Below are 18,534 nucleotides of genomic sequence, written 5' to 3'. Positions count from 1 at the left end.
CAAATACTAAGTCAAATTGTACAACTAAAACTAATATAATGTTGTCTATTATACCTTAATTAGAAAAATACACTTAAAAATATAATTCTAAAAAAAAGAAGAAATTTAAAAATCTAATAGTCCTAAAAAAAAAAAAAAAAAAAAAAGAACGAACGAAAAGGAATAGAAAATCTACTTTTCTGAGTAATACTATAAATAAATAATAGAAGGGAAAAAAGAAGAGAAAAATCCCAAAAAAATAAGAGAGGGAATATGGTGACGTAATGATATTCTGATCAGGAATTTGGAGGTCATGAAGACTATGCCCTGCTCTCAGAGTCAAGACTTCCCCAGAGGACAGTGTTTTTTTGACTCTGAATAAGAGTGAAAACTGATTTGAGCCTCAATATGAGTAAAGGTTGGAGTCAGGTATATAGAGCTTTCCAGACACAGACAAATGGACCATCATTTCCGTAAAATATTTATTTCTGTGTTTCAAAACATCACCCAAAGCTTTTTATCAGGAGATAGAGAGTGTAGATCTACATTTTGCCAAGAATGTGCTTTTTAAAGGATTTTTTCTTATTGTGGCCACGCAGCAGCCTACCCATCTGTCTCTTTGTACCTGCCCCCAAAGACAGGAGAGTCTGTGAGACGGATACTTTCAGGGACTTTGCTTCACCTTTGTGTTTGCACCTTATGTCTCCCTGTTTGGTCCCAGAAAGATGGCTGGTCAGCCAACAACGAGTAAGATTTCCCGGGTGGTGGGGGGTGGGGGGGACAACTCAAGCCAGTGCAGTCAAGTGGGGACCAACAGGAGAACCCACAGGGTTTATAGAGGTGGGCACAGCCCCCCACCTTCCCCAGGCCAAGGAAAGCGTGGCTGCATTCCTTCCCAAAACCTGTAGGGGAAGAGATTCAATGGTGTGCTCTCCATCTATTCATATGCACATAGGTTTTGTCCCTTGGGGAAGTAGTACATCCTGAGACTTACGGTTCTGCTGCCTGTAGACGGGAGTGATTGGCTTCAATCAGTTTCCTATTATGATGTGTGGGATTCACAGATCTTGAGATTGACAAGCTTTATCCTCACCTAAACTAATAAAAGCTAATGGGTAGGCTGGATTAGGCATGTCTAGTCCTTGAGGCTGCACGACCCTTGGCCCCGCTTAACTCTATTCATGGCCACTGTCTTTTCTTAACCCTGCGCCGCCCTCATCGCTCCCCACAACCCTCGTCGTGCGGGATGCTACATCTTATTGTGAAATATATTTTTTATTTATTTTAATATATATAAAAATATTAAGCAAACATCCATTTAATAACTAAATAACGACAAGGTCAAGAACACTGCTCTAAAGACACCCATGTGCCCTTCTGACCTCTCACCCCGCCTTCCTCCCTGGAGGTACCACCACCTTGGCTCGTTTCTCTCATGCTTGTCTTTATAATTTTACCACCTAATATGCATCTATAAACAACATAGTTTTGGCATTTTTGAACTTTACATAAATTTAAAAATCATATTTTAATGGAATAGAGTCTTCTCTAACTTGCTTCTTGTGCTTAATGTGCTTGTGAGATTCATCCACGTTGATGTGCCTTATCAGTAGTTATCCATAGAATTCTATTATATGGATGTGCCACAATTTATCCAATTTACTTGAATGAACAGTTGACTGTTAAAAACAACGCTGCTGGAACATTGCAATAGAAGTCTCCTAGTGCACCTGTGCAAGATCTTCTCTAGGTTATACATCTAGGGGTGTGATTATCGGTTTTAGGGTATGAGACTGTTCAAATATAAAAAGTAATGCAGAACTGTTTCCCAAAGCAGTTGTGCCATTTTGAACTCCATCCAGCCATGTATGAGAATTTCTCTCTGTATTCGCACTAACACTCGGTGTTGTCAGATTTCTAAATTTTTGTCTACCTGGTAGTATGTAGTGGTATCTATTAGTCTTAGATATTATTATAATTAATTAATTATATTTTTTATTGGCTGTTTGAGTTTCTTCTCTTGTGGAGTACAGATTCCAGTCTTTTGTCCATTTTTCTATTGGATTGTCTTTTTCTTGTTGATTTGTTATTGTTAATTCACTAAGTTCCTCTATCAATTCTTCATCAGTTGTATGTTGCAAACATGTGAGAGGGCCTGGATGCATGAGGGAAAGCTTCAGAGAAGGATGAGGACTGCCATGGCCTGGCGGGTGGAGTTGAAGTTCTCTGGGCATGAAAATTCCACACAGAGGGAACAATCTTTATGCAAAGATTATATTTGCTTAAGGTCAAACATAACTGGGAAAAGGTAAAAAGAGGAAAAAACCCTTTCCCTCTTCAGCCCTCCTCGGGTAAATTGGATTTGTTTTTGTATTTAACGTTCTTATTTTTGAAGAATAGTTTTAACATAGATGAAATGGATTTGTGTGCTTCTCCAGCCTGAGCTTTAGCTCTGCGCTGTGCCTTTGAGGCTCATCTCAGATAAAGTACAACATATCCCTGGGCAAAGAGACAAACTGGAGGAAACTATCCTCTAAGAAAAATTGTTTTCATTGTCCAGACTTGCTGCCTTTCAAATTTGAAATATCTTCAAGAAGTATTTAAATTCCCACCTAATGAGATTATTCATAATGAATTTAACCTCCAGAAGACATAATTTATTTGCATTTCCCTGGGAATCATTAAGGCATAGCAGTTCAAAGTTTAAAATGGATTTTCCTTTTATTGGTTCTCTCTATAGGTGACAGTTCTTTCTGGCTAAGCATTGATTTGGCAATGCTTGGTTCTTAATTCCAACTTTTTAAAAGTACAGTTACGAAAAACTAATTCGAAAGCAACATACCTTTGAAACCTTATTTGGCCTCTCATTACCTCATCCATGAGGGTGGGAAGCACTCTGGCTGGAGATCACATGCTTTGGCCTAGGGAGAGGGTGACTCTTATTTTGTTCTCTGACTGGGCCTCAGAGTGGGGTGGAGAAGGGCTGAAAATAGTCATTTCTTGGCTGCATTGGTCAGGTGGGAGGGCCTCTCTCATATGGGTCCATTTACAAGGAAAAAGAGAAACAAGCCTCTGGAAATAGGCCTCACCACTTACAGTGAATGTGATGTGAGCAGAGTTGGTAAAGGCCCAAGGAAAACTTTACAGAGGTTTAGATTTATTCAAGTTGTTTACATACGTTAAAAGATTAAGCTGAAATGTACTCTTCTGTTCAAAGTTTGTTTTCAACTTGTTTCCAAGTTAGCATCCCCAGATCTCAGTTCTCACCCAAATTTAATGCCTCTTTTCCACCTATCTATTAGGTATGTTAATTTGGTCAACTGTCTTATAAAAGTCAGACACCTACCCACTTTCCTTCACACATTCAACCAATGTTATTAAACAAGTAATATATGCCAGGCACTGTGCCAGGTATAGGGCTAAAGTATGAATAAGATTTATAAGATAGTTTTTCTTCAACAAACCTTTATTCAAAACTAATCGATGGTGTTGGAGGTCAGAATCAATGTGACATTGGGAAGGATTAACGATCGGAAGAGGGCATGAGGGGCCCTGGCGTGTTGGTCATGATTTGCTTCGTGATCTGGGTGCTGGTTATGTGTTCACTTTGAAAATTCATTCATAAATCTCTTATAACTTGTACGCTTTGGGTAAGAAAGCTATACTTTGATAAAATTTACATTAGAAAACCATCATCTACAAATATTTACTTTTAAAAAACCTTTATGCCATTTGCGACAACATGGATGGATCTTGAGATTATAATGCTGAGCGAAATAAGTCAGACAGAAAAAGCAGAGAACCATATGATTTCACTGATATATGGTATATAAACCAAAAAGAACAAAAGAACAAGACAAACAAATGAGAAACAAAATCTCAGACACAGACAACAGTTTAGTGGTTACCAGAGGGTAAGGGGGGTGGGGGGTGGGAGATGAAGGTAAGGAGGATCAAATATATGGTGATGGAAGGAGAACTGACTCTGGGTGGTGAACACACAATGTGAGATGTAAATGATGTATTACAGAATTGTACACCTGAAATCTATGTAACTTTACTAACAATTGTCACTCCAATAAACTTTAATTTAAAAAAAATAACCTTTATGAAATTGGAACCCCTAGTACTAAAGAGAAGGATGTTTTTAGTGTTGAAACACATTTGAACTGAGTTCTGGTGTATTTTTTCTAATGTTCTTCCTATTTCTCCCAGGAATCCTGGCACCACTTTGCCCCCAAACAACCATTTGGAAAGCATAACCTCAGAATATTCAGGGAATAAAATATTTGGCTTTATATTTTTAAAAGTTGGGGAAAAACATGTAAGTGTAGGAAAACTAAGGTACCTTCCTCCTTAACCCTTCAACATTCTTTGAATATGAAACTTTTGTCTCACCTTGTATTTTCCGTTAGTCAAAAGATATTGGCAACTTTTATCTGCCCGTGGCTTATTATTTATGCTGTTATAGTCTTTTTAACCAATAAATGTTCAAAGATGTCAGTGGGTCTTAGATGATGGGCTGTATTAGAGCAGACCCTTCCCTGCTCTGCACTACTAAATGACTAGGCCAGAACATTTAAACATAATGTAGCACTATGGTGCTGTGTTCTTACTTAGCTCCTGAGGATGAGTTTAAAAGTGATTTAGTCTGAGAAGACTGAGCCAAGGAACGCTCATGCAAATATCCAGCTTCATCAACAACTAAACAACCAAGTCTCTAGCGCTTAATCAACTTCTTTTTAATAATATAAACTTCAAAAAGTTACCAAAATACATGAGGCAATAACAGAACAGGAGAAGAGCTTGCCCTGAGTAAAGTTACAACTTACAGCAGTTCAGTTCTTTCTCATTTTTTAATTTTATTATTTACATTGACGTATACTAATGTTTTAGCCTTTATAAACACTATGTTTGTGTTAAACAAACATGGTGTGGCCTTCAGTTCATTTTGGGTCTCTTAGAGTGACTATATAATTTATTGTCCAAACCCAGGGCACTTTTGAAGATGAAAGGAGACACTAAAAATAATTAATAGTGTTAACTAATCCACAACAGGAATAACCTAGGACTGGCCCGGGCAAATCAGGACATCTGGTCACCCTACCTAGTTTTGATAAGGGAAAAACAAAAACAAACAAACAAAAATACTGGAGGTTTCTTTTTTTCCACCAGCCTATACTGACTCATGTTCATTCCTCCTCAATCCTGCCTGGCTTCTCTGCCTCACCTACCTCCTGGGTACTTCTAAAACCACATACCTTAGTCTAGATAATCTACTAGTTGGGCCCTGCCTTTGTTTTTTAAAAACATACAGTGTATAGTGTCACATTAATTGCAATTCCTTCCTCTCTTGCAATCACATTCATTTTCCATATCATAGCTGATTTAAAGCAAAACAAAACAAAGATAAAACACTCAGTTTAAACCCACACTTTTCCGTGGTCTTTCCTACTTAATATTCACGTTTTCTGATTGCCTCAAGCTCTATATGTTCATCATCACCTAGGTACACTGTTTTAACTATGCTGTATTCTATTTACTGAATGTAACTTTGTATGTGTTCTGAAGTCATTTCATACTTGTGTGTCTTGCTTCCCAGTCAATTAAGATAATAAAAGACTAAATCTGTTTTTACTCTGGCTTCCGTGTTGCTTGGTATAGTATTCAATATGCAAAACTTCCTCAATATGCGTACTGGCAAAACAAATCATTGGATGGCCACAAAATTTCAAGAACATCTTCTTATCCCCCAAACACATTTTCTTATTGATCCCAGATTTAAGTTGAAATACAGTTGACTTTTATTATTCTTAGATTCTGTATTTGTGAATTAGCCTACTCACTAAATATATTTGTAATTCCAAAAGCAATACTTGTAGCACTTTCATGGTCATTTGTGGACTTGCTCAGAGCAGTGAAAAACTTGACTTGCCCAATGTGCTTGTTCCCAGTTGAGGTACTGCAAGGCAAGGCTCTGCCTTCTTGTTTTAGCTCTCATACTATAAACAAGTGTCCTTTTCATGATAAATAGAGTGCTACATTTTCTTTTGCGTTTTTGTACTTTTTGTCGGTGATTTCACTGTTTAAAATGGCCCCCAAGCATAGTGCTGAAGTGCTGCCCAGTGTTTCTAAGCACAAGAAGGCTGTGATGTGCCTTATGGAGTAACTATATGTGTTTGTTCAGGCATGAGTTACAGTGGTGTTAGCCCTGAGTTCAATGTTAATGAATCAATAATATATACTAAATAAGATGTCTTTAATAGAAACACACTTAAACAGGGTTATGTATTCATTGGTTGACAGAAACATTGTAGAAACCTACCCTGTATTTCCCCTAGGAGCAATTCTCTGTATTCACTAATTCAGTGTTAAATAATATAAATAAATAATAATGAGAATTGACTGTACTCAAATACTCAAACCATTGTTTAGAACTGCACAACCTGAAATACTAGAAAGAGTTAATTTGCTCATGAATACTATTCTAATGAGTATGGACCAAGATTCTGCTAAAATTGAATAACTAATTTTATAATTATCAAACTCATTCTACCTATATAAGACATTTTGTTGATTCCAGAACAAGCAATTCTCATTCCATAAATAAATAATGAACTACATACAACATAGTTTGATGTGGCTCGTATATATGAAGACATTATTTCCTAAGCTGTTGTAGCTCTCTTGGAAAGAAACAAAATTCTAAGAGCCTATTTTTGTTAGTGATTTCTTATGAAGAAAAAGTGTGTTCAAAACCATACCGTAAGTGTGACAGCAATAAATTCTCAAATGTAGTATTTGGACTATAGTTAGCTATAGGAAGCATTCTTAGAACTAAGAAACAGCTGAAAAAAATTAAGGGATATGGAATTAGTAACTAATTTCATCTTTTTGAGGAAGAAGAAGTTATTCATGATTGAATTGCCTGATGATCTAAGTTTATTTTTGTGGAGTTATTAATCCTCCCAAAGATTTCATTGAATTGCCCTAAATTAAATTTCTTTGAAATACTTCTGGCAATTAAGCTCACAAACTCATCCTAGAAAAAGTGCTCCATACCTCATTGCTGAATATCACTACTGTCACCTTCAAAGTACTCCCCTTGGGAAGCTATGCACTGACGCCAGCGCCTAGTCTACCCTTCATATCAATTTTGGAACTCTTTTTCTGGAATGGCCATCAGAGCTGTCATCATATTACCATTGATTTCTTGAATGCCATCAAAATGTCTTCCTTACAATCTTTCCTTTATCTCTAGGTAAAAAAGAAATCGTTGGGAGCCAGATGAGGTGAGTAGGGAGGGTGTTCCAATACAGTTATTTGTTGACTGGCTAAAAACTTCCTCACAGACAGCGTCGTGTGAGCTGGTGCATTGTTGTGATGCAAGAGCGATGGATTGTTGGCGAAAAGTTCAGGTCGTCTAACTTTTTCACGCAGCCTTTTCAACACTTCTAAATAGTAAACTTGATTAACTGTTTGTCCAGTTGGTACACATTCATAATGAATAATCCCTCTGATATCAAAAAAGGTTAGCAACATCGTTGCAACAAGTTCGGAACTTAATTGGCAGACCTCGTATATAGGATGAAATCTCCCAAACAATAAGCTGAGCTATTTGTCTTCTCTTGGGGAGCAGGAGAGAGAAACCTGGGCTAGAAGTCAAGAGCTCAGTATTCCATTCCCGACTATCACATTTACAAGTAATCATTCTACTTGAATCATGCACGTGCCTTCTTGATAGCCACTTCTTTATATTTCTTATTTGGAAAGAAGAACTACAGTAGATGGTCAGCTTCCCAAATCTGTTAACAGGACAAAAAGATGACAAAGCTCTGGAAACTGATTGCAAATTTGTTGCAATGCTGAAGTAGTGAGTAACAATAACATAGTGAATATTTATTCTCCACTTACAGTGTTTCAGGCACTGTGTTAAGCAATTAGGTAACTCACCTAATCCTCCCAACAGCCACATGAGGCAGTCCTATTTTTAGAGAAGGAAATGAAGGATTGAGAGGCTTATTGATTTGTCTGAGATCATTGTGCTAGGGAGGTGAGGGTACCCAATTTTGAACAATACACTAACTCTGTTGCATGAATTCTTAAACACTGTTTTGTTTTTTATGTATGAGTTAAGGCATGATCTTAACTTTTCAAAGTTTTGAAGCTCTCAGGTGATAGTTTAAAATATATTAATGCACACACTCCTGATCAATATAGGGAACTTTTAAAATCAATTATGTGCTTAATTTTTTCTTATGTATTGATTGATTGATTGATTTAATTTTTTCAATTAGAGTTGACATTCAATATTATTTTATATAAATTTCAGGTGTACAGCATAATAATCAGACATTTATAAAATTTAAGAAGTGATGCCCCTGACTAGCCTAGTACCCACCTGGCACTACGTATACATAATTATTACCATATCATTGATGGTATTCCCTATGCTTTACATCCCCATGACTATTTTGTAACTGCCAATTTGTACTCTTTAATCCCTTCTCCTTTTTTCACCCACACCCCCAACCCCCCTCCCATTTGGCAACCATCAAAATATTCTCTATACATGTGAGTTTGCTTCTGTTTTGTTTATTTATTTTGTTCTTTAGATTCCACATAGAAGCAAAATCACATTGCCTCTGTCATTCTCTGACACTTCACTAGCACAATACCCTCCAGGTCCATCCATGCTGCCACAGATAGCAAGAACCCATTTCTTTCCACATCCAAACAATATTTCATTACGTATATGTACCACCTATTCTTTATCCATTCTTCTATACACAGATACCCAGGCTGCCTCCACATCTTGGCCATTGTAAACAATGCTGCAATAAACATGGACGCACATGTCCCCTCAAAGTAGTGTTTTGGGTTTCTTCAGATAAATATCCAGAAGTGGGATTACTGGGTCCTTATTTGTCTCCTCTTATAGCCTTTGTTTTAAAGTCTATTTTGTCTGGTATAAGTATTGCTACCTCAGATTTTTTGTTTATTTTCATTTTCATGATATATCTTTTTCCATCCCTTTACTTTATGTCTATGTGTATCTTTCAATCTGAAGAGAGTCTCTTATATGCAGCATATGTAAGGGTTTTGTTTCCTTATCCATTCAGTCGTCCTATGTATTTTGATTGGAACATTTAATTCATTAACATTCAAAGCAATTGTTGATAGATATGAGTATGTAGCTATTGCCATTTTATTATTCATAATTTTGATCTTTTTTTTTCCATCTTAAAGTTCCTCTAACATTCCTTGTGATACTGGTTTGGTGGTGATGAACTCCTTTAGCTTTTTCTTGTCTAGGGAGCTCTTTATCTGTCCTTAAATTTTAAATGATAGCCTTGCTGAGTAGTAGTTGTAGGTCCTTTCTTTTCATCACGGTGAATATTTCCTGCCAATCCTTTCTGGCCTGCAAAGTTTCTGTTGAGAAATCAGCTGACAATCTTATGGGAGCTCCCTTATAAATTACTAGTTGCCTTTCTCTTGTTGCTTTTAGAATTCTCTGTCTTAACTTTTGCCATTTTAATTATGTGTCTTGGTGTGGGCCTGTTTAGGTTCGTCTTGTTTGGGACTCTTTACACTTTCTGGACTTGTATGTCTATTTCCTTTGCCAGGTTAGGAAAGTTTTCAGTCATTATTTCTTCAAATAGCTTCTCAATTCTTTGCTTTCTCTCTTCTCCTTCTGGTACCCTTCTAATGAGAATGTTGTTACTCTTGATGTTGTCTCAAAGGTCTGTTAAACTACCCTTACTTTTATTTGTTTATTTATTTTTTGGATTTTTTTTTTTTTTTTTTTTTTTTTTTTTTTTGCTGTTCCAATTGGATGTTTTCTGCTACCTTTTCTTCCAAATCACTGATTCAGTCCTCTGCTTCATCTATTCTGCTGGTGATTCCTTCTAGTGCATTCTTCATTTCAGTTATTGTATTTTTCACTTCTGACTAGTTCTTTTTTATGGTTTTTATGTCCTTTATTATGCTTGCTATGCCTATTGAAGTTCTCAGTATGTTCCTTGAGCATCCTTATATCCATTTTTTTGTAATCTGTATCTAGTAGGTTGTTTGCCTCAATTTCATTTAGTTCTCTTTCCAGAGTTTTATTCTGTTCTTTCATTTGGGACATATTTCTTTGTTTGCTCATTTTGGCTGCCTCTCTGTGTTTGTTTCTATGTATCAGGTAGATCTGCTATGCTCTCAGTCTTGGCCAGGTGGCCTTATGTAGTAGGTGCCCTGTGGGGCCCAGTGGCACAGTCTCCCTGTTCACTTGCTCCGGGTGATCCAGGAGTGTCCCTTGTGTGGATTGTGTGTTCCATCCTGTCATACTTGAACCTTGATTGTTATTGGCATGTCAGTGGGTGGGATTGACCCTCAGGCTGATTGGCTGTGGGGTTTGGCCGTGTCCACAGCTTACGGGCTGCTATGAGGGGGGCTTACCCCATTGAGTGAGATTCGCCCCAGTGGGCTCTGGTGCCTATTGAGACTACCCTTGGTGTGTGCCACTTGTGGAGCTTATTGGGTGGTGCTCTGTTGTGCTCTGAAGCCAGCCTCCAAGTATGCTGGTTATGGGGCCTCTTAGGAGGGACTCTGGTGTAGGCCCAAGTCACCCACTGCCTATGACTGCCCAGAAGCTACCTGGGTGGAGTTACAAAGTGATCTGCAGTTGTTTGCTTCATGTGCTGAACCTGGAGGCATGTGGGAGAGGCCATGCTGCGAACCAAGGATGTCTACCACCAGTACTGGGGCTGAAGTAACTTTGCAAAAAGCCAGGACTCCCCAAGGCCTGCTGCCACTTGCCAGCTTCCTTAAGGTTCAGCCACTGATAAAGTCTCATGCAGTACATAAGTTGGGTGAGGCAGGGTCTCAGGGAGTCACTAAAGTGGGAACAGTTGTGGTCACCAGGTTAATGTAGATTCTGATTTGGTGCCAGTGCTGAGCCTGGAGCTATTCGTCAAAAGTCTCTGAGTGTACCGAGGCCAGTTGCTGACCACTTGGGGCCCACGGACTCCAGTAGTTTTCCAAGAAAGAATGCAATGTAGGCTGAGCTGGCTGCTTGCCTAGAAAGTGTGTCCAGCAGTGGTGTTGGGAGAGTTGGGGTGGGGGAGTTCCCAGCAGAGCTCACCAGACCAATTCAGATTCAGATTTGGCCATGTCGGGAAGGGCTCAACACAGGAAAGATAGTCTGCCTGCTGGCTGCATGGGAGGAGGACCTCATACAGGGAAAATGGCGACTGTCCTCCAGCCCTTGCCCTAAGGCCATACAACCTAGTTTGTCCCTTGCATGCCTCCGATGCCCACTGAGTCTCTGTCCCTCCACCAGAGCCCAGGGTGAGTGCCTGTGAATGAAAAAGTCTGGGTAAACGCTTTAAGAGGATATCTGGCTTTCCCACAGCCTGCCATCCGACCCAGATGGTTGGAATCCCCACTGATTTTCACAGCCAGATATTGTGGGGGGCTCCTCTTCCCAGCACCAGTACTCTGGGCTGGGAAGCGTGTTGTGGGGCTGGGATCCTTCATTCCTCCAGGGAGAACCCACAAAGCCGAGATATTCCTTCTGATTCTCATTTGCCACACGGAGGTTTAGAGCCAGCCATTTCACATCTCTGTCCTTCCTACCAGTCTTCACATGGCTTCTTTTTTATGTCCTTAGTTATAAACCTTCTGTTCATCTAGACTTCAGTTGGTTCTCCAGGTTGATTTTTCTATAATTTAGTTGTAATTTTAATGTGTTCATGGAAGGAAGCAGGCACAGTGTTTATCTACTCTTCCATTGTGGATCTCTCAATAAAGGGAAATTTGCTCCTGGCATCTCTCAACAAAGATGATTAAAATAATGGCCAGAATCCTTAACATGTCATCAAATCAATCGACTGATAAATAAATCAGTCTTGGATTCAGAAGATATTGAGATTCTGAATCTTTGGCTATGTAGTGTTAAATAAAAAACTTTCACAGCCAAAAGCATTTTTTTTTTTTTTTTAAAGAAAGGGCTTATTAGGCCATTGCTAGCAAAGAAAAGACCAGGTCCTGGGGCTTGATGTCTGAGCCACCAGCAGCATGGCTACATAGAAGAGACAAACATGTCCACTGCCCTGGTGTTGATAGGCTTTTTTTATTGAATCAGTATGGGGAAGAAAGATGTAAGTTGTTTTAAAAGAATTTACATTGGCCAGAGATAAAGGGGGTGGTAGAAGGTGAAGTAGAGCTAGTTCAGGGAGAGGCACAGAGTCCCTACGGAGGAGGTGTTTGCTCCTGTGGATTGGCTGTGGGCAACAGATTGGAAAGATCATGTGTAAGCAAGAAGTAGAGGCTCCAAGGCACAGTGGCTTCCGGCTATTCGCTTTAGATAATCTCAGAAGTGGTAATTTGGAAATTAATTTAAAATTCCAACGCACATTCAGGAATGCAAGCAGTCTTTTATTGGTTTTGCCCTGCAGTTGTTAACCGATTAACCTCTCTTGTCTCTTCCTTCCACCCTCTGGCTTGCTGTAATTTAATTTAGGATATCTCAGAATTTTCTCCTTGTCAATAGTAAACGGGATATTTGCAAATAAGTAAGTTAAGAAAAATTGAAGTTTTTTATTCTGTTTCAGTCTATTTGAGCAAAGCCTTTAAGAAGACTGGAAAGTAGCTGTTGTTTGTAAATTTTGAAGTCTGGGGATTCATTGAATTCATTCTGAAGGTGCCTTATCCAATGCAATCCTTTGTCAAGTGGAGGTAAACAAAATTCTATCAACCTGCCATGTAAGAAATGTCCAAACCTGTAGAAATTTTTTATGAGTTTTATTGAGCCAATTGATGACAATTGCTGGGAAGCAAAATCTCAACAGATTGAGAAAATGCTCTGGAGAATGGCAATTTTGCAGCTTATTTTATACATTAGAATCAAAGGAGGAGTCATAAGGAGGATTATATGAAATTCATTGGTGTTAGATTACAGGGGTAGGAGAAGGCAAAGTGGGGAAATCTCTGGGATTAGATAAAAAGTAAAACAGAGAGACACATACTTATTTTTACATTGATGGGTATAGGATAGTTAATAATTAACACTTACAGCACATAGAGATAGTATGAGGGGAACAAGATAATAATGAGGGGCTCTCTGTCTAGTGTTCTAGTGTGGTGCGTGTGCATTGAGGGGTCTGGGAAAGGAAAATACTCTGACATTTCAAAGGTATGTTATCTTAGATGCAAAAAGACAATAGACAGGCTCACTTAAGGTAAAGATGGACCTTTGTCAAGGAAGCTACAGGCCTAGGACATGACTACCCACTATGACTCGCTTTTAGTTAGGAATATTTATGTTCAGACCACCCAATGTGGTTACTTTCGGTCTCTGAGTTTGTAAGGTCTACCCTGCAGGCATCCCCTGAGCTTGTCAGGTTTAGTATGTGGCCTCTTTTCATCCACAAACCGAACCTTGGCATTCCAAAACAGTGACCAAGCTAGACAGTGCAGCCAGTTAATTTTTCTCAGAGACATTTCTGTCTCTTTTTCCCTTCCAAACTGCATTTTTTTTTTAAAGAATGAAGGGCATCTTATCACTAACTTATGAATGTGTAAAACATTTTCTTAGGGTGCATTGCTTTGCAATCAAAATTTATTCAAGATATCCAGTCTACAAGAACTTTCTGTTTTCATCGTTAGATAAGGGGCACAGAGAAGCAGTAAAGACACCTAAAAGTACATTTAGAAATCAGGGGGAAATTTTTTGTTGTTTGTTTTAGAAAGCAAAGATAAGGAATGAGAAGGGTGGGACGCCCAGGCTAGTCTTACGACTCTTGACCCCATCCTTGATGCAAGATAATTTCATCTTAATCAAAGTCTTGTGCCCAGAGAACTGAGCATGGGGGTGGGGAATATGTACCCGTCTGCTGCTTCGATAATGATCAGCCATCTTCCTTCCCCAGGCAGCTGAATGGGAGTCTGAGTGTTCTGGGGCCCAGCAGGCTCACTATTTCGTGAGAACTGCCCCCACGTGCAGACCCTGATGGGCATCTTTTATCATGACCAACAGTGAGCGAATGGGTTTTATGAAGTAGTTTTACTTTGCATTTTTGCTTTAGGTAAGTTGGTCACAAAATCAAGAGTGCAAATTACAATAAGGCACTTCAATTTTTAAAAATGGAAGAAATTCCTTCAGATTTGTTATAGGAAACTGACAGTTTTCAAGAGCTTGCTTAAGGTAGTTGGTGGCTTATAAAGAATTTACACTTGCAGCATTCTGCCAATTATGTCCATATTATTGCATATGGCTGGGGCCAGATGATCTACCTGTCCAATTAGTCTGTTTCGCAATGTGCTTAAGCTCTCTATCCTCAGAAAGCTTTTCTTTGCCTCCTGGAGAGCTCTCTGTTTCCTGAGTTTGATGTGCCCCTTCCTCTGGCTAGAGAAGAAAAAGGGAAGAGGGTTTCTTGGGGTCTTCACCTCAAGTCTTCCTGAAAGCCAACACTCGTCTTCCACCTTCCACAGCAGCCCCACAGTAGGTACATTGTGTCTAGAGAAACACATGTGACAAATATTATCTCACTGAACTGACTATACCTCAGAAACTTTACACCCTTCGTTGCACAGGAATGCCTGGAAGCTCTGGAAACGCAGAGCCCATGTCCATTTTGGCTCACTCGTGAATCCCCAGTATTTTTGCACAATGCCTAGCGTGGAATGGACGCTCAGAGTCAAATTTATTACCGATAAATGCCATTTAGATGATTACTTAGTGGTCATCTCAATGAAAAGTTAGTCTTCAAACTCTGGGACAAGAATATAGCTTCCTAGTATGACTCTGATCAATGGAAAACAACAGATTTGACTTGATCAATTCAACTTCATTCTCAAGTTTAAGAATTACCTGAAGAAGAGTTGTGGTTGTTAGCTGTTAGTTGTAAACATACACACTTGTGTGTTTTCTTCAGTTTTTCCTTCTGTCACTCCCCTTCATTTCTGTGCTGTTTCTTCCCTATGACACTTCATGAACAAAAATGGTGTTAGGATGGGGAGGACAGTGAAGTCACACAGAAAGATATAGATTGGTTACTCAAGACAGCTCTTTATCCCTTTTTGTTATTTTCCCCTCAGGGTGGCTCTTTTGAAGGCAGGGATGACATCAGTCCATTATTTGCATGATCTTCCATTTAGAAAGTTCATGGGCAGACTATGTCCTTACATCGTTTAATTTTCTGCTTGGCTCTTACAAAGTTTCTCTTAGTGAACTTTCTTCCATTTGCAAATCCAAAGGCCCAACATCCCCATCAAAGCATATTAGAAATAAAATGTACCAATGGCTTAATTTAGTAGGGAACACAGCAAAGCTATATTGTCCACTTAATTCCCAGCCAACAGCGTGTCCTGTTAGCTCACAGATATTAAAGTTAATCTATGCAGTTTGCAAATAACCTCACTCTAGTGTTTGTTAGATGCAGCAAATTAACTCAAATACATAGCTCTCTCCAACACCCTGAGAATACAACACTTTGGTCTGGATTTTATGTAACATTCTTCTGTGGAGTTGCTTCACCCCTCAAAGAAATTGGTAGAGATAAGAGTAACGCATGAATAGGCAGAAAATAATTCAAGCAAGTGAAAAGACAAATGGCTAGCAGCGTCTGAACTGTTCAGAAGCAAAGGTGACTGTTGTGGAGTAAATGGTTTTAATATTGATAGGAAAAGGAAGTTCAGAGGAGGACATCAGAGGCAGAGCCTGAGATTGCCTTTCAAAGATTAGTGTTGCATATATTAGAACCTGCTGCTGCGCTTCAGAAGCTGTTGGGAAGGGGTGCAGCTGTCGCTTCAACTGTCCTCTGCTGCCCTGCACGTGGACTTGGAAACTGTTAAATGGATGGATAAGAGTTGGGTAAAGACAGAGAAGAGGATCCGTGTTCGTTTCCCCCTAAACTCTCCTAAGTCCAAATGTGGGGGAATGGCCACGTCTTGCCAGAGGAGGAAATCCGAGTCCCTTCTGATAAAGGACTGATAAAGATGTCCCTCTCACACTGGGAAGCCGGCACCCAGGCCCAACTTGAGGACTGTGACGTGCCGACTTCGGCCACTTCCCGAGGGGCCGGACCGCGCCTGTTGGAAGGTGGGAGGCGGAGTTGCCCGGCTGCTGGGAAGAGACCAAAGGAATGAGTAATTGGAAATTCTGTAACACAGACCCTTCTCCCTACCCCTTTAGCCCTTTCACCCCCAAATCCCCTGCAGAGAGGCAAGGGGACTGGAGACAGGGAGACGTGGTGGAGGGAGAGTCACGTTTCGGAGAGGGAAGTGAAATAAAGAGGGCGGCACCCGGGGGGACCTGTGCGTCATTGAGGGACCGAGGAGAAGCACGGGCGCACGGGGTGGAAAAGGAGAAGTGGGAGTGAGAAGCCGGAGGGGGCGGCCACGGAGCGCGGTGGGGCGCTCGGAAGCGCCCGAGCCTCCCGTCTTCTCCGGCCGCGCCCCAGCCGCCCGTAGCCTTGCGCGTTCGCCCCTACCCGCCGCGCTCCGGATCCAGCAGGCGGAGCGCCCGTCGCACGCAGAATGTGGCCTCGAACACGGCCCCGGCCCCACGCGCCCTGGCGCTGGGCGCTGGCGCTGCTGGTCCTGGGCGGCGCGAGGCTGTGCCACGCCGGCCCTCAACCCAAGCACCCCGCGCAACCCGGAGCCAGGAACAAGTAAGTGCGCGGCCCCTCTCCTCGTCCCCAGGACGGCGAGGCTGCTTCCTTCCTAGAGCCCTGGGTCCCCGCATCCCTGTCCCTCACCCGTCGCGGGGCCCCGTAGCTTCCCTGCCAGAGGCGATGAGCAGTCCCTGAGGGTGCCCCGTGGGTTGCCCTGGGCAGCCCCTCCTCCCGGGCGACCTCGCCAGCGCCTCAAGTAGCGTTGCCTCCCGGGCTGTGGGGCGCAGGGAGTGTCCCACAAAGCAGAGCCACCAGAAAACTCCTCCCAGGAATTATTGGAGTTTCTGGGATGCTTCTCACTGTCCCTGGTCGGGAAAAGGTGCACGCTCTCCAAAGGCTCACCCGCTCACCCTTCGGTCTGTTTTGTTGAGCTCCCGCCTCCGCAGAGACCACGACCTTCCTGACCCTGGCCCCATCCGCTGCTGTATCAGCTTGTCCCCTCTCCCCCAGCCTCATTGTTCTCTGGATTTATACTGTGCCTTTCTCCCTCTCCCTTCTGCACCCCAGGAACTGGTGCGCCTACATCGTGAACAAGAATGTGAGCTGCTCTGTGCTGGAAGGAAGTGAGAGTTTTATTCAGGCGCAGTACAACTGTGCCTGGAACCAGATGCCCTGTCCGTCCGCGCTGGTGTAAGTCCTGGAGCTGAGCAGCCTGCGGGGCGCTCGGCGGCCGAGGCGGTGGGGGTGGGGTCTGAGCGTTGGGCTCCAGCCCGTCCCTAAATCTCTTCCAGAGCAGGTGAAGACTCCGTAGCTGAAAAGTGTAAGCGCTAAGCGAGGTCCCGGGCACGCTGGGGTATTGAAGAAGTGTATGTTGCCCTGAGTGAGCCTTGAGGATGCGTTCGACTTGCGAGCTTGTGATCACCAGGGTACAGGAGGGGATGAACAAAGCCCCCACCCCCACTTCTCTTTTTCAATTTTATTACTAACCTAAGGCAGCTGGACCTAATTAGATCCATATTGTGTGTTCTGGGGCACAGAGATTCCAAAATGCATACTGCTAAAAATGTTTAATGTAGGATTAACTGAGTGTCCTAAAACAGGCGAGTTTTGTCCAGATGCCCCCATAAAACTGACATTTTCCAGTGTTGTAGATCTCTAAACTAAAGTCCCAGGAATAACTTGCTGAAAAGAGTGTCATCGTTTTTTTCAAGTTAGATCTGGGGATTGGCTAGGAGGTTGTCAGGAGAAAATGGTTCTTAAAAACAAGGGGAAGAATTAATCATCTTTTTGCTTATAAAGATTTCACCATCTTTAAAAAAAAAAAAAAGGAAGCGATGCAATAGAGTACAGATTCCGTTAAATACATCACACTCATTCAACTGTCACCCGGCCAAGTCTTTGTGTTTTTGTGTAAGTCAGATATCCGAGGATGAGTGGATGTGAATAAATGGCTGTTGGGGAACACATGTGATAGTTGAATTTGTTTTCCCCTAAGAATAAGTTGCTTGTCTTAGAGCACAGTTGTCATTACAGCAAAGAATAATAGCCAGTAGGCAGTTCTGTCTTTGGCAAAGCAAAGGGACAGACGGAAACTTGTACTCCAGGAAACCTCATTCTAGAAGGCAGTAGATGAGCCTTCAGGCAGGTGAGGTGCAAGGGGTTTCTAAATCACCCCCCATGGGCTGCTGTGGGAGTTGCAAACAGGAAAGGGAGAATTCCTGTTAGGCCAAGGACTTAGAAGAGATCCCTACTTTTTAATACACAGAGAAACAGGCTGAGGTGGACTCGCTGGCTGTCACACAGAGTTGGGTAGATTGTCAGGGGGATGCAGTACCATCACACTGCCTGCATCTCTAGTCAGTAAGATGCAGACCTCATAGTCAATGGCCAGCAGTCAGTGAACGGAGACCAAGTAAGAGTTTTACATTGTGGTAGAGACGTGCCATTTGAATGG

The 18,534-nt window shown here is 41.4% G+C and overlaps 1 protein-coding gene across 1 annotated transcript in view; it reads left to right on the top strand.

Annotated features, from left to right (window-relative positions):
• The first annotated feature begins 16,503 nt into the window (after positions 1–16,503).
• EMILIN2 (elastin microfibril interfacer 2) overlaps positions 16,504–18,534 on the top strand; it is a 49,489-nt gene continuing 47,458 nt past the window's right edge. Inside the window, exons 1-2 of the mRNA XM_033087799.1 lie at positions 16,504–16,637; positions 17,148–17,270. Coding sequence (XP_032943690.1) covers positions 16,504–16,637; positions 17,148–17,270 — 257 coding nt within the window. The remainder of the gene's footprint in view (positions 16,638–17,147; positions 17,271–18,534) is intronic.

The sequence above is a fragment of the Rhinolophus ferrumequinum genome, chromosome 19, assembly GCF_004115265.2.
Source record: "Rhinolophus ferrumequinum isolate MPI-CBG mRhiFer1 chromosome 19, mRhiFer1_v1.p, whole genome shotgun sequence".
NCBI lineage: Eukaryota > Metazoa > Chordata > Mammalia > Chiroptera > Rhinolophidae > Rhinolophus > Rhinolophus ferrumequinum.
Note: the sequence above shows the minus strand (reverse complement) of the source record. Positions and strands in the feature narration are given on the sequence as shown.